Raw genomic sequence first — 16,701 nt, 5'->3', positions numbered from 1 at the left:
CTGATGTTTAGGTTTACCATGCTCACCATCTGAGTTTAGCATGTTAGCATGCTTACATCCTCTGATTATCACTATACACAAAGTACAGCTGAGCTGATGTGAATATCATTACTTTTGCAGACTGGGTCATCAACCAAACTAACAGACATTTTGAAGTGATAATAGCCCTGAATGAAATATTAAGGTATCACCAGTCGTTACAATTCATCCTGAGGAGGAGGTCACTAATGTGTTCACGAAATTTCATGGGACATTTCACTCAAAAAGACAAACCTCACGGTGGAACTGGAGGAAAAGTTAGAGGATCATCAAAAGGGATCATGAATAACACAACAAACCTTTTGCCAGTCCATTCAATAGTTGAAGAGATATTTCCATTTGGACCGAAGTGTTGGACAGACCAATCAACAGACCAACATTTACTGCTTGGCTGCTTGCATCACTGAGAATATTAACTAAGCGTAAAGGAAAAATAACAAAAGCATTGTAGTGCAAATATGTTAAGAGCCATCTCAGTGCAATGCCACTCTTATTCACACTTCACGTGCCAATTCAGCATGTAAGATTTGGTAAATCTCAGATTGAGGTTTGATTGAGCAGAGGGGGGGTGGAGACAGTGGGTGGGGTTAATCATGCCTTGTCCCACTGCCCTGATTTTTATGCAGGAGTAAGACAAAAACATTTCTTGTGCCCAATCTGTCAGCATTATTCAGCATTTTAAGCAATACTCCACCCATACGTAACAGTGTGTCTTTCCCTTTTTAGCACTTGAGTTAAGCTTTCCTTATCTTTTCGAAAATCCCCACATCTGTCTAACACACATATCCCAATACAGAGCCCCACCACCGACTCCACCTCCACCTCCTCTTCTGCTGCTCTGCTTTATCTACACACATTATTCAATCATATAAATACTTCTTGGACAGCGAGAAGTGATCCCCGGGCCACTTTGTAACACAATATGTTAACAGCTCACCCTCCAAAGGCTGACTCTTTCCTAAAACACTTGGTTTGGGTAATAGGAGTAATAACATAACAAAACACATCATGCTGGATGAAGCCGGGACAGAGGTGGCTCCAGAAGGAACCGCTAACTCTTCACACTCAAGGCTCCGGGACGGGCCAGGGAAACACTTAGTGGCTAGTATACTTTACACTCATTTAATCAAATTCTCCCAGAAGAGCAAAAGCAAAGGAAAAAAGTTGGAGGGGGGTGGGGAGGGGGGAGTAATTACCTCCACGTTAAAACAACACTGAGCCTGCTGGCGATCACAGTGGGCCGACAGTTAACGATGCCCTTACGTAACTTAGACGATGAGTTTTTAAGAACTTTTTTTTGTGTGTGTGTGTGTGTGTGTGTGTGTGTGTGTGTGTGTGTGTGTGTGTGTGTCAGATTCAGAGCTGCAGAGGATCAAGCTCTTTGAAGAGCGTGGGGGAGGGCGTGTTCTACACGGCTATTAAATCTCCCTATGTTGCTTTAATGGAAACCCTTTGGTAATGACATAAAAGTTAAGCTGTGAAGTCTGGGCTTTGTTGTTTTTTGACGGGAATGGGAGTTTTCTTTGCAAAACCGGAGCTGCTTGACTGATGATGAAGCTTCTGCATTGAGCTCGGCACGTGATATATCATTTTGGGAGAGTCATTTGTCTTAGTGCTTAATTTCACTCACTTATCTCTACATTTCAGGGTAAATGTTAAACTTTGATGAACTCTGTTGAGCCTTTTTAGGTTAATTTCTTTAAAGCCTGGACAGGAAAGTGGTTATCTCTTCTGTGAGAATCAAAAGGAAACATCTTTGTTTAGCAGTCGGGACAAAATGACACATCTCGGGTGCACTGATTTAGCCTTGGCAACCCCGTTCTAACCTTATGTGTGTGTTTATGAGTGTTTGTGTTTGAGTGTACGAACTGGTGCGTGGTCAGAGAGGTGGAAGAGGAGATGGAGGAAGAGGTCAGGAAAACCACGGCACCCAAAGTGAGGAGAACAAAGTGTCGCAGGGATCCAGGCCCCGGCCACAGGAATTCTGGGACAAGTGACCTATACTTTACATGCAGCCCAGCCAGCCATACACAGAGCTCTACCATCACAACATAATAATACAGTAGGCTTTTCTGAGAGAAGAGCACAGGAGGTTAAGACAAAAAGGGAGAACGAGTGTTTTAACAAAGAAAGACAGAGAAGCAGCTCAAAATATTCAGAGAATAGACAAAAACTGAGCACATTTTCCAATAATATAACACTCCAGCTTTTCTCTAAGCACCACCTTTTAGATCTGGACAGTCTGCTAGGCAAATTTGCAACAGTTCAGTTTCATCCCTATAATCTAAGTGCAATATCCAGTTGCCATTGCGTTCAGTCTTCCTCCTGATGTGAACAAAATTGCAAACACGAACGCAAGCTGTGCCATCTGTCCTTGTATAGGTTGTAATCATAAGCTTTTCTGTGCTGTGGGCCATTTTTCATTTGTTTTGTGGCTTTTAAAGACGGGGCAGTGAAAGATCGACTCGGTCTGGAAAACCACTCTGCTGTTGAACGCTGGTTTGCTGTCAAGAGTTGTGTCCCAGCAGTCCAACTCCCTCTCTCTCTCTCTTTCCTTCTGTCTCACTTTTATTTTCAACTCTATTCTATCCACATTTCCAGCTTGAATTGTAGACCATCTGTTTTCAAATGAAGAATAAAAAAATAAGGTCACATACAGTATCTGCTCGACTTGTAAGGCCTCTGCGGGTGTGTTCGTGTGTCTGAGTCAACCTTGTCAGTAAGGAATGTGTGGCTGCTTTTTTTTTTCTGGATTACTTTAAACACTGAAAATCGCTGACAATGGACTCTCTTCCTCTCCACCACACACTTTCTCTGGTTCACACACTCATCATAATCTGACACTTCCCACCAAATTGGTTCCTGGGCTTCATGACTGTCACCTGTGCATGAAATGAGGCAACTCAGGATATATTTAGCTGCAGTTATGCCTTTTAAACCGCCTGTCACAAAAAAAAATACAAAAGGCAGGTTTATTCACTTCACTTGCAAGAATATATGGCACCTCTCAACTGGGGGGGAGCGGAGGGGGTCAAAGGTTAGAGGGATCCAGCACTTGAACAAGGCAAAGACTGGGATTAAAGGATGGATATTCGGTCTAAAACAGGTGAAGTCCGTGTTTTGTGTTGCTGTGGGCTTTCAGGCAAACATTGCAACCTCGTTTCAGTCCTCAGGCTGGAGAGCCAATCACTCCTGCTTGCATGTGTTCTCAAAATAGCCCGTGAATGGTGGGTATGGAAGTTTATTTGCAGTTGGCTTGAAGTGAAAAACAGCAGCCTTAAAGGTCGCAAAACAACCTCACGATGTATTCACACACAAGAACGTGTTTGAATCTAAGCATGAACCCTCATATATTTCTATTAAGGTTGGTAAGTGTCCATGAGTTCATATTGATCTTATTTTCCTTTTTGGTGGGATATGTCACTATACAATTCCTATAATCAATCTATATCAAATATTTTCATAAAGTCAGGCCACACAAGTGATTTCTAGGATAGGTTGTTTACCACCCCTGGTAATCCTACCTTGTGTGGAGCTTTGAGGAGCCGGTGGACGCCTGCTAACTGGTTGATGAGTGGGATATCCTCCCTGAAGGTGTACAGCGGTGGTCTCGTCGGCTCTGGGAAATTTGTGCTGTTGAACGGATCGGTGTCGTCTAAAAACTGAACCCTGCAGACAAACGTGGCCATGGTGCATCCATGCAAGTGGCTCCTGTGAGGGGGGCAGCCCGGTGTGCACAGAGCTGAACCGGCTCTCCGGCTCTGCTCGCTGAGCGCTCCTCTCCTGGTAACGACAACAAACCCGGGTCGCTAAGTGCGCCCTGTGCGCAGCCTGTCCTCCCGCAGGACGTTTTGGTGGAGGGGGTTTGGATGCCGAAAAGATGGCAAAGGAAGCCGGTCAGTATCTTGCCTCGCCTCCTTGCTTTGGTTGTGCTCCTCACTGAGCTTTTCGGTGCCGCTGTGTTATTCTCGGAGAGGCAGGTGGCCGGTAATAAGGGGGAGGCAGCGGGCGGGCGGACTCCAGCCTGGTGCTGGAGAGTGAAGGATCAGCGCAGCTTGGGACAGCCGGTCTGCTGTCTGTCTGAGTCCCAGTAAATCCACCCCCCACCCCCCCACCCCCATATCTATTTTCCCCTCTGCCTCATCTCCCTCCTCCCCCTCCCTTCAGATCACTGTCCCAGGCTTAGCAGTGGCTTCCCATATGAAAATGAACTGCAGGCTATTTATGCTATAATACATTTATTTCGAAGAATATAAACATACAAATGTGAAAATGTAACGAGGTAATGTGCTATTCGCATATAAAAGAATAGGCACGATCATAAGCTAAATTTGCCATAAAGTAGTCAACAAAGGGAACAGTCTATAATCATAAAGCTGCATTATCACTGAGACAGTATTAATCTCCGTTGAATAAATAAACAGGCTAATAACCTAGGCTACTACAACAATGAGGTGAAATATAGCATATATCATAGAAAGATTCGTTTTCACTATTTCACTATCCAGGACAAAAGACACACAAGTCTCATTTTACTCTTACTCTGAAGAGTAGCCTGACACGAGGAACAATATTTGGGAAGTTTGCAGCAAGTTAAAGCGCAATTTTGACCAATGCTGACATCTTGTGGCCAAAAACGTGAAATGCAAGTGCGGCTTTCCTTTCACTCCCATCGCTTCAACAATCTTAGACCAACTTAGTTTCTTTTTCTGCACAATATTAAACAATTTTTTAATACTAAAAATGCACTCTCAGTTCATATAAAGGAATACTGGAACATTTAGTTACAGTAAACTCACTGCAGCTGCTGTAGGTGATGAAATCAATGTTAATTTTGAGAGGTGAATTAAATGATGATCATACCACACAGTTTTATAAAAGAGATACTAGATAGTTTAAGACAGCTGCAGTGAAATCATGAAACTATAAAGTGATTTACGAAAAAGCAAAGCTTACTTCATTTCATGTTCAGAGGACAACGAAGCTGAATAATTACACAGCAGAGCTCTGTAGCTGTAGACAAGCTCTTTAAACTGCAACACACAGGTTCATTTATCATACTCATCACGGTTTCATCCCCATGTCGAAGGCCAGTGCCTTGTCACGTGGGTTGCTGCCATCAGTGTGTGTGAATGAGAGGCAAATTGTAAAGCGGTTTGGATGAAAGTGCTTTATAAACACAATCCATTTACCATTTACCATTTTGTCTGTGCACTTGTTAACCTCATCTGTGTATGAGAGCAAAATCTATTGTCTAATATGCAATTAAACCCGTGGGGAAAATCAATGGAGAGCACCTCTTTGTTACCACTGGAGGGCAGAAAACCACTAATCTTTACCACTAATGAGCCAAGAGATGAAATACTGACAGTACAGCGTGGATCATGAGTCAGTGGCTGGTTGCGAAGTAAGGCTTAAAGTTCAAAGATTCCCTCACACACCGTGGCAACCACTCACTGCATGCTCTCTTATCTCTAGCTCTCCAGCATGGTTTGGGATGATCAGCCTGTGTCTAAACTCAGGCTGATAATCCTCAGACACATCTTAGTAACAGAACAATTAGTAAATGTCAAAAACACTGAATCAGAACATCAATATCAACAGGGTAAACAAACAGGAAGTGATGACCTGTCCGCAGTGAGATGGGATATTCAGAAAAAAGAGAAATAAGAATAATTACCAACTCTGAAAACACAAACATAAAACAAAAATTCAAGACATTTTACTTTCAGAGTCACCATATATTTTCTATTTCAGTATGACTGGATTTCAATAACATCATTTAGACAAGCAGAGGAGTGAAGACATAGAGTGAGGTGTGTTTGTTTTCTGCAGTGTTTTGTTCTGCTTGTGAAGTCACAGTGGCTTCACTGCAAATAAACTGCATCCTGAGGATGTCGCAGTAACCAGCTTTCCCTGCAGTGCAGCCAGGATGTACAGATTAGTCTGCAGCTTCTGTAGCAACTTTTAGACACTTTAAATGATCTCCCAGAGTACTGTGGGAGGAACTGTAAGTGCACCTTACCCTGCATTATTCCCTCTTATCTGAGAGGAACATTGTAGACCTTCAATCTTCTCTGGTCAGTTAGATGTAGCTCTATAATAACAGAAAGTACAAGATCAAATCTACGGTCCCATATTCTTAAGGGTCATTTTGGTTTTCCATTAAATTTATTGGCAGGGCAAATTATTCGACTTCTTCTTTCCTGTCTATAGTCACACATTTACAGTGGGATCTTCAGCAGGTTTCTTATTAACAGTTTGAAATACACATTCTCTTTCAGATTGGTAGTCTTGGATAAAATCCACACAATGTTTTTTTTTTTTTTTAGGAATAAATAAGAATAAAATGGTTAAAATATCACTTGAGGAGAAGATGACGCACACATTGTGGTAAAAGTCTGAACTGGTGACTTCATTATAAATCTACAACTAAGACTTGGTGTATTTGACAGCTGTAAACTAAAAGTACGACTTTGCTGACTGAGCTGTGTGGGCTTCTGTGTGTAACATCTGGAGGTTCCCATACCTGTGTCAAAGTCATGGATTTGGTAAACTCTTCTTATCTGCTGCGAAAATGCGAATTTTTCATAGAGGAATGTGAAAACTAAAAGAAGAAAAAAAATATTAAAATTGAAGGAAGCTATGTTTTGTGTTTGGAAAATAAATTACTCAGTATTGTTCATGATAAATGCAACTGTGTTGTGTAGTAACTACACAAATCCTAATGGTGTATAGCTCATTAGCCCTAAAATGCAAGAAATTTTGTCAGCATCACTTTTGTTCATAATTTATCACATTTTTTGGGGTGGGTATAAATGAAGACACTGGAGTCAATATAAAACCCTAAGATACAATCTATTTTGCAAACACACTCAGTATAGCACTATGAAACCATGATGCATCATTTAAGTCTAATATCTGCTCTTAAAGTGATTTAGGTTAAACATTAACTCTTGCACGTGAACATTATTGTGTGACTTAAATGTCCATTTGGCAGCGAAGCACCACTGATGCATTAAACTACTCTACACACACAATTTTTGAGCAGGGAAGTTTTGTTTTATTTTATTTTTATGTTTAGCTACAGTAGTTGTTTCACTTTACACAGGGTGATCTCGGGGTCTGATGTAACAGAAGTGAAGAATAACTACTAATGTTTCCACTGATTCCCTTAACTCCACTCAGGTCCTGCCTGAGAGGTGCTCAGATATCACTAACGCTTTCCAGATAAAGCAGCATATCTCACTCAGTGCATATACACAGCATTTATCAGCGCAGAAGCCAGTACATAAAAATGGTCAAATGGAAATAGTATTTTATTGTGGTACTGTTGGTACATAAAATAAATGATCTGCAACATTTTCATAAAACTAAATCACTGATTCTCACCGCCATCTGCGAATTAAAACAAGAGTGGTGTCTTAAGCTAAATGTTAATGTCAGCATGCTAAAAATGCTCATAACAACAGTGCTAACATGCTGATGTGCTGAAGCTTACCATGGTCACTATCTTAGTTTATCATGTTAGCATGCTAACATTTGCTAATTAGCAACATAAAGTGCAGTGGAGGCTGATGGGAATTTTAATCATAAACTACAATTTAAAATTCAGACCTGATGACACAATATTAACGTCTTTTTAATGTCTTATTTCTATATATTTCCATTCCTCTGTAAAGCACTTGTTTCTGAATTGTGCTACATAAATAAACTTGCCCTGCTTTGAAGACTGGGCGAGATTCAGAGATCATCAAAGTGATTACATTTAGTCCTGGGGGTGGGGGGCATGAATGTCTGTATCAAATGTCATGACAACAAATCTTGTCATGCATTCCTGGACTGAGTGTTTTCACTTCACAATGTTTTCACCAAACAGTACACTTACAACCTATATAGCTTCCTGTAATCTCAGTTTACTACTGGTAGGCTAAAAGGGTAAAAGGGTATATAGGGCCAGCTGAGGGAGAGGACGCTATATCTCTGAAGTGGAAATAGGATTTCCCAACAGTCTCTGTAGTAGTGGTGTAAAGGTAAAGCACGAGCTGCCATTCAGAAGTGTCTGTATATAGTCTCAAGTGGTTAACATTTAGCTCATGTTACTACTGAAAGGTTCAGTGACATACAGTAAGTAACAAGTTGAATTCGATATCCACCTCTCTGTACAGGCAACAATATGACTCTACCTCTACATACTTTAAAATGATTATTCATAATGATCATAATTTGATGTGTGATTCATGATTTAGACCTCTGCTATCTGAAAAAGTCCTGACAGCAGAGTGAACTTTTAGCCCTGATCCTACTCCACCCGCATCATGATAATAAAGACAGTAAAAGCTCCTATTACACCCTTTTCTTAGCTTCAATTATACTCTGTGTAGTTGTTTCTGTAAAAGGTTTCGCATGACTTGACGTTTTTAAAGATTAATAACTACATAGAATGAACAGGGGGAATGATTAAATAAATGGATATAAAAGGAACAATGAAGAAAGTAATGAAGATAGAAAAGACAGAAATTATAAATTGTTTCAATGTGTTGAGGTGTAAAAAAACATCTAATGTTCCAACGATCACATGGTTACAGTAAAGTAAAGGTGTATCTATACTATCTATCTATACACATTTCCTCTATCTCTCTGGTTATCTAAGCTTACCTTGGTGTGTCCCCAGATGCTTTTATGATCCCGATCCTTATCCTGCTGCTGTCCTGCTGTGCTATCGGCACCATAAGGGCTAGGGCTGTGATTAACTCTTAACTGACTGGTGTTGGTGATTAGTTGAGTGATTATTAGTCATTTAAATCAGGGGAGACTTGGGAGCTGGAGATCTGGATGTGATGAGGAGTGGATGGCGATGAGCTTGACCTGGCACCGGATGTGGAGACTGGGGGTGGATGGTGTCGGGGAGGGTCTCAGCAATACACGCTGAAATGACAGGTGACAGCAGAAGAGAGGATAACAGATTTTAAAGTTTGACAGCAACAACGTGATTGACAGGTTGAGACTGTGGCGAAATCTGATTGGTTACCGAAAACATCTGAAGCGGGAGAGAGCAAGGTGGAATTGTGAATGAATGAGGTATAAAGAGTCTCCCTGATTGAACTTATGCTTAGCTTCATAGATATCTTGCACAAAACTGAGTTTTCTTGCAAGATATTCATTCATTTCTATCTTAAATCTGGTTGGTAAAAGCATAAGATTGATGAGAAATTTCTGTTGCTTTTGCCCTTCCATTACAGTTGTTGCATCCATGATACTGTAATAAGAGACAGTCAATATAACAAATTTATCATGTATGATATTTGTTGATTACCATTTAAAATAAGGACACCCATGTACTGAAGAGTGAAAAAAATCTGAAAAGACCAATCAGGTAGTTTATGGCCTGAACTTTTTTAAAGAAGTATGTAAGTCTGTGTAGTTAATGTACCAAATGTATCGAGACACAGCTGCAAAGTGTGATTTCTTATTGTAATTTGCTCAAGGACATCACGTCATGTTTCTGTATGAAGTGACTGTTTGAGACTCTGTTGTCTGAAACTCTGTCAGATTGCAAGTTGTGATAATGAACTCAGATAGACAGCCTGTTGTTTGTTTATTAGAGAATTTCCACCACAGTACTTACAGTACTCACATGTAACTCCACAGTTACTGCGGCACTGATTTTTGGTCGTTAAACTTATTGTATCTTTACAGGTAAGTATTTTTTGGACCAAGTAGTGATGCACAAACTTTACATAAACACAGATAGCTTTATAGGCATCTTTAAAATAACCCTAGATACGTCCGCTATAGATTACCGGTCAGTATACACAACGCTGTAAATGCCGACACCGGCCTTTCTTTGGTTAATTATTGCATTAGAAAGGAACACTGATAAGATTTATAAGCTCTCTGAACTGCTTAACAATTACACTGCAGAAAAAATGTTATGATACAAAAACAAACAGGAAAAAGATCATTTCCACTACTCTGTGACATCTTGACAATCACTCTGGTGATTATCCTTAATAATAATAATAATAATAATATAAGAACGGTTTATCATTTATTAAGTTTGAGAGAATGTGGACTGAATTTGCCGACTGAGATGATTGGCTTGTACATCCCTATGCAATAAAACAATCTGACTTCTCAAGGACTGGAAAAGGCAGTGCCCAATAATTAAGATAAGCAGAGATGGAAAATGTGCTGCCTCTGACAGCGGAGAGTTTCATCCCGTCTTTCTGTCCAAAAAAGAAACACAAACTCTGTAATTATGACATTTTAATGATTTGGATGGTTACTAGCCACTAGTAACCTTACTATGCACATTAGTAGGACGGATTAAATTTAGCAGTTTAAAGAGGAGTAAACAACCAACATGATGCTCCTTTATATATACTGTAAATAAAGACCTGTGATTTCTTCATATTACATCAAATTAAACTATTTCCCTTTACAATTGCCTGAAAACCAAACTAATCTTTTAAGGAAAAATGTTGGCACCTCATGTGATGTATTAACCATTATCATGAAGGTTGCACCTTTTTCCGTTTAAACTTGCTGACATTACATAATACAACACAGACTGTAATGAGCTACTGATAACTGCAGTTTAGGAGCCATAGGTCGCAGTATACCTCGATTCCCCTTCCCAGGACACTCAGAAGGAGTGTAGGACTCGGAGAGAGAGGGACAGTCACCAGAGAATCAGTAACAGCTCCCAGCACAGAGGAGATCGTTTCAGAAAGGACATACAGCCTCTGGAAGCTTTGCAGGGAAAAGCAGCAAAACAACAACTGCTTACCAAAAGGGAGACTCCAAGACTACATTTTCCAATTCTGTGTCCAGTGAAATTTACAGAAAGCTGCCATGAAGCTGAAGATACCAAACCCAGGACTGGATGAGCGGATCCCCTCTCATGCGGACCTGGAGAGGATGGAGACAGAGGAGGCTGGGGAGAGGCCCAAATGGGACAACAAAGCCCAGTACCTGCTCACCTGTGTGGGCTTCTGTGTGGGACTTGGCAACGTCTGGAGGTTCCCATACCTGTGTCAAAGTCATGGAGGAGGTAAGATGTGAAGCGGCTGGATGTTTTCTGTTTCAGTTCTTTAAAAAAAAATGCACAAAAAATAACTGAGATTAAGAAAAAGTATGTAACACAAATAAAGAAGTGAACTGTAACTACCTGACACATCTGAAGGGATATGTGCATTAGAAAAATTAACATGCGAGTCTGATACTTGGTTTAAATTGTACATAGCATAGATAATAAAAAATGCTTTTTACAGTTAATGGGTGTCTTTATTGGAACATTTTTGTAAATGGCGTCAGCTGCTGAATATTTACTGACTTTCACTTAAGTACTGAATAAAGTCAAACACTCACTGCAGGGTTAACTCATTATGATGTGAATGTTGTACCTCCAGGAGCATTTATGATCCCGTTTCTGATCCTGCTGGTTCTGGAGGGAATCCCACTGCTGCACCTGGAGTTTGCCATCGGTCAGCGCCTGAGGAAAGGCAGCGTGGGAGTGTGGAGATCAATCAATCCCTGCCTGACTGGAGTTGGTATGTGGTACAGACATTTATGATCAGCATTTGGCTGAAAGCAAGTACAGCCTCACAGAGCTGCTAGCATGGCTGCAAACTTTTAGTTAAAAATTAAGACCACTACCACAAGACTCATTTTTCCATTCTGTTTCAGGTATTGCATCCTTGCTTGTCTCATTTTTGGTGGGTATGTACTACAACACCATCATGGCCTGGATCATGTGGTATCTCTTCAACTCCTTTCAAAGTCCTCTGCCTTGGAGCCAATGTCCTCTCAATGCTAACAGGACAGGTATAGCTTCATCTATCAAAATAAAAGTCAGACTGAATCCAAAAAGGTTGAAGGTTTCTGACATCCTGTTCTTCACAATATGATTCTTTGCAGGTCTGGTAGAGGAGTGTGCTCGGAGCACCACCGTTGACTACTTCTGGTACAGGGAGACTCTGAACACTTCAACAGGTATCAGTGAGTCTGGGGGCCTGCAGTGGTGGATGGTGCTGGCCCTGGTAGCTGCCTGGTCTTTGCTCTATGTCTGCTGCATCCGGGGCATCGAGACCTCTGGAAAGGTCAGCACATTACATCTAAGTAATCCAATGTGGGAGTGATCCCTGCTACTGTGCATATATGCTAATTCAAATAAACCTTTTAATCATTTCATTATTTTCCCATTTCTCAGGCTGTGTACATCACTTCCACTCTGCCATATTTGGTCCTCACCATCTTCCTCATCAGAGGACTGACTCTAAAAGGCTCCATAGAGGGAGTCAAGTTCCTCTTCACGCCAGATGTAAGCACCGTTGTAACACACCGCCCAATATTGATACCACTCTTATACCTGTCTGGTGCATAAAGTATAAGGATACAGTCAGAGGCTGGTTAGCTTAGCATAGCGAGTGGAAACAGGGAAATGGCTAAAAAAAAACCAAAAGGAAATAGTTTGGCACATAATCTACTACTGAAATGCAAAAGATTAACAGAGTTGTAGTTACCACACAGAGATAACCACTGGCTGAAAACTAAATGTGCGAAATTGCATCTAAATTGAAAATTAATTGAAGTGACTGAGATAAACTTTGATCATGGGACTGATGAAAGCTGGTAGTGAAAGTTCAAAGACTATACTGCCTGCCACTGATGAGATATTTTCAGTAGTAATCCACTGATAAATTAAATATGAGTAATATTCATATGACAACTTTGTTTTTTAAACTCCCATTTGCCTGATTTTATTATGTGTTGGTGATAATTATATTTGAGAAAAAAACAAAACATAACTATGATCCTGGTGTGCAGTACCTTGACATATTAATTATTAACAGTACCGAGGACAATAGGAGATAGTGGTTACTGTCAGTTTTAAAGAGCAGACATATCACAAAAGGAAGTAATTAGCATAGGTATCTCAGCTCAGATATACTAAGAATATATCTTTTGATTCTCTTTTAGGTGAATGAGTTAATGAATCCACAAACTTGGTTAGATGCAGGTGCCCAGGTTTTCTACTCCTTCTCTGTGGCTTTTGGAGGTCTCATCTCGTTCTCCAGTTACAACTCTGTTCAGTGAGTAACAGCCTCAAGTGCACAGTCACACAATGAGCCCTCGTTTGAACGCTTCTCCTCACATGATCATTATTTTCTCGTAGCAACAACTGCGAGCAGGATGCCGTTCTCATCTCTATCATCAATGGCTGCACCTCAGTGTACTCTGCAACGGTTATCTACTCTATCATCGGCTTCCGGGCCACGCAAAAATACGATGACTGCATGGGAGAGTGAGTTTCAAACTTCTCAAAAAAGAGGGCTTAAGAAACACACTCTGAGTCACTTGTGTCAGACTGAACTCATCTCTCTGTGCTTTCTCTGCAGCAACATCCTGGAGCTGATAAATGCCTTCAACTATCCTGAAGGCACTATCACAGAGAGCAACTACAACGAGGTTCTGACCCACCTCAACCAAACGCAACCCGCTATCATTCAAGGGTTGCAAATCCAGACCTGTGACATGCAGACTTTCCTCAGTCAGGTCAGTAGAGAGCATTAGATATTTCTCAGTTAATTTGACTAAAATCTCTAGTTTCAGTCTCACAGAAATGCTTCAACAGATGGTCAATGATTGAAATATGTGGTGTTTACTCCTTCAGGGTGTGGAGGGAACAGGTTTGGCCTTCATCGTGTTCACGGAGGCAATCATCAAGATGCCTGTTTCTCCTCTCTGGGCTGTCCTCTTCTTCATCATGCTCTTCTGCCTCGGCCTCTCGACTATGTTTGGCAACATTGAGGGAGTCGTGGTTCCTTTGCAGGACCTCAGAGTGTTGCCCCGAACTTGGCCCAAAGAAGTTTTCTGTGGTAAATTTCCTATTAAATATAAAATACTTGTTCATGTGGGATTAGAAAATGCAATGTAGAGATATGAGTGTAACCACTTTTTTTGTAATTTTCTTTCAGGTCTGACTTGTTTAATTTCTTGCGTTTTCGGGCTCATATTTGCTCTGCGCTCTGGAAACTACTGGCTGGCTCTTTTTGACAACTTCGCAGGTTCTATCCCCCTTCTGATCATCGGATTCTGTGAAATGTTTGCTGTTATCTACATTTATGGCATAGACAGGTAAGTGTGTCCAGTAAGTGATCACATGTTAAGTTTTGTGACCGTATCTTACATAATTGCGACACCATTGTTCTGACAATCAGATATATAAACACCTGTCAAAGTACTCAAAACTCCCTCTGTGGTAGTTCCCGCTACAGTAGGTGAAAACAATACAGGCAATCCACTGTTGTGGCTGGTAACAAAGCAGGAAATAACAGCATATTTTGTTCTTAACGTTGGAACAGAGATAATGTCTTGCATTCATCATAGGAGAGATAAAGAAGTACAGAGTATCTTGTGATGTAGCAAGACTGTGGTGATGTATTTTTGCTCAGAGTTTCAATAATACTGTTGATGAAAGCAGGAAAAAATGCTACTCACAGTGACAAAATGTTCAAAAGATTGCATTATGTTATGTTTTTGTGCATTAAAGTTCAGGTTAGATTAAAGAAACAGAGTCAAGTTCTGTTTCTTTGAAGTTCAGTGCAGCATCACCCTGTTGAACACACATCAACAGGCTGCTTTATTTACTGTAACTAATAAAAGGGCAAGGTCGTCTTTTATGGATGCTTTCATACACGATTAGCTGACATAAAATCTCCCTCTTATTGCCTCCACACAGGTTTAACAAGGACATTGAGTTCATGATTGGCCACAAGCCCAATATGTTCTGGCAGGTGACATGGAGAGTGGTTAGCCCACTCATCATGATCGTAATCTTGATTTTCTACTTCATTACCCAAATCTCGAAGACACTCACTTATTTGGTCTGGGACGAGGAGGCGGTAAGTGGGCTTGTCATCATTTTTTTTCACTTTACTTCTCTTATCAATGATTCTTTTACAATGTGATATGTTGCTATAAACCGTAACATTTCCTCTTGCCTGTGGCTATAGGCGAGCTTCCCCACCCTCGAACCACGTCCATATCCCTCCTGGATCTACGCCATCATCTTCATCTTGGCTGGAGTTCCCAGTTTAGCCATCCCAGGTACCGCCCTCTTCAAGTTCATCCAGAACAAATGCTGCAAGCCGAAGGACTACAGTGACAAGAAACTGGACACCATCTCTGCCAAAATACAAATGAGTGACAAAAAGTTTTAAATAGCTTTTCTATTGATTATTTAAAAATGTGTCGAGGTGGACCTGTTTTATTATACTTATTGCTTTTCTCTTCCTTGTGCCCTGTACAATAATAAAAGAGCACACTAGTGACTACTGACTGGAAAGTAGGAGTAAATTTAGAAGCATTTTCTGTAAAATACTTGTTTTGGAGAAAAGAGTAATTGATAATACTTTTCTTGCTATTGTAATATGTATGTACATTAGTATGAATCTGTATATTACATTAAAGGAATAGTTGGACATTTTGGGAAATACACTAATTTGCTTTCTTGCTGACAGTAAGACAAGAGGATTGATGCCACTCTTATGTTTGTGCACTAAATATAAAGGTACAGCCAGCTGCTGGTTAGCTGAGCTTGGCTAGCTAGGAAAACAGCTAGCCCAGCTCTGTCTAAACATAACAAAGTCTGCGTACCAGCACATCTAAGGCTCTTATTAATTCTTTATATTCCATTTGTTTAATCCGTGCAACAAAAGAAGTGTAAAAATCAGTATGTCGTTGAACATGATTAGCTTTTTCCCCCGTTTCCAGCCTTCATGCCAAGCTAAGCTAACCTGCTGCTGGCTGCAGCTATTTATATTTAGCACAAAGATATGAGAGTGGCATCAGTTTTATCTCATTCTCTGTAAGAAAACCAATAAGCATATTGCTTAATATTGTAAATTTTACTATACACATGTTTCTAGTGTACAAAAATATTTTATTTTAATATTTTGTAAATAATCTTCAACAGAGGAGTGAATTCTTGTTAAAATTTTTGACATACTGCAAGCATGTCTTTCTTTTTTAAAGCAAAAATGATTACATTCATGTGATCAGTGCATTTTAGTCAAACTGTTGTCTATAAGTTTGTTAGTTTTTTATTGTGGGGGAGTGTTGTAAAGTTTTAATGTTTGGTGTATTTTACAAAACTGTACTTACACTGCCATAAATTGTCATCTGTACTCTGTATCAATACTCTTCTCACCAGTTCAGACATAAGAGCAACATTAAGGTTACTGGTTACTATTTGAAGAAATAGGCCTATGTATTATAAGAGTAAATCATGTAGAATACATGAGCTTACTGGCACTTTAAATTATTTTGCTTGGCAACACTTGCATGACACAGTTTCCTGTTGTAACAGTGATTTTGAATAAACCTTCAAAATAAAACACTACTAACAAATCACCAAAGCAATTAATGTGATTCCCTCTCATTTGTCTGTGACAAAGGAGCATCCAGCATGAGCTTAGTAATTATTTTAGTGAATAAAATCTTTTTTCAGATTGGCCATGAAATTTTGTACATTTGACATTTAATTATGAAACTGAATGACTTATATGTATATATTTATGACTTAACTTATATATACGGCTGTAAGTTCAGAGTGTGCTCTGGCTAATCAGTGATCTGCAACAGTAAAAGATCATA

At 40.1% G+C, this 16,701-nt stretch overlaps 2 protein-coding genes across 7 annotated transcripts in view; one reads left to right on the top strand and one right to left on the bottom strand.

Moving 5' to 3' along the window:
- LOC111223266 (FH1/FH2 domain-containing protein 3-like) overlaps window positions 1-4,101 on the bottom strand; it is a 56,037-nt gene extending 51,936 nt beyond the window's left edge. For all 6 annotated transcript variants that reach the window (XM_022747344.1, XM_022747345.1, XM_022747347.1 and 3 more), the window contains exon 1: window positions 3,564-4,101. In XM_022747344.1, the coding sequence (XP_022603065.1) occupies window positions 3,564-3,728 (165 nt within the window). In that variant the 5' untranslated portion in view covers window positions 3,729-4,101. The remainder of the gene's footprint in view (window positions 1-3,563) is intronic.
- A 6,548-nt stretch (window positions 4,102-10,649) lies between these two features.
- On the top strand, window positions 10,650-15,532 carry LOC111223234 (sodium-dependent neutral amino acid transporter B(0)AT1-like). Its single transcript, XM_022747301.1, has 12 exons — window positions 10,650-11,095; window positions 11,454-11,594; window positions 11,731-11,868; window positions 11,962-12,143; window positions 12,254-12,364; window positions 13,024-13,136; window positions 13,220-13,348; window positions 13,443-13,599; window positions 13,718-13,922; window positions 14,022-14,181; window positions 14,786-14,948; window positions 15,060-15,532. Exons 1-12 carry the CDS (start codon window positions 10,897-10,899, stop codon window positions 15,264-15,266), a joined length of 1,905 nt encoding a protein of 634 aa, XP_022603022.1. The 5' UTR covers window positions 10,650-10,896; the 3' UTR covers window positions 15,267-15,532.
- Window positions 15,533-16,701: the final 1,169 nt, after the last annotated feature.

This window comes from Seriola dumerili, unplaced genomic scaffold (genome assembly GCF_002260705.1).
Source record: "Seriola dumerili isolate Sdu_G_001 unplaced genomic scaffold, Sdu_1.0 BDQW01000110.1, whole genome shotgun sequence".
NCBI lineage: Eukaryota > Metazoa > Chordata > Actinopteri > Carangiformes > Carangidae > Seriola > Seriola dumerili.
The sequence above is the reverse complement of the archived record's forward strand: the minus strand, read 5'-3'. Positions and strand labels throughout refer to the sequence as shown.

Coding starts and splice junctions, on each gene's coding strand:
- LOC111223234 (XM_022747301.1), top strand. CDS start 10,897: ATGAAGCTGAAGATACCAAACCCAGGACTGGATGAGCGGATCCCCTCT. Junction 12,144..12,253: donor GCATCGAGACCTCTGGAAAG/GTCAGCACATTA, acceptor CCCATTTCTCAG/GCTGTGTACATCACTTCCAC. Junction 13,349..13,442: donor TACGATGACTGCATGGGAGA/GTGAGTTTCAAA, acceptor CTTTCTCTGCAG/CAACATCCTGGAGCTGATAA.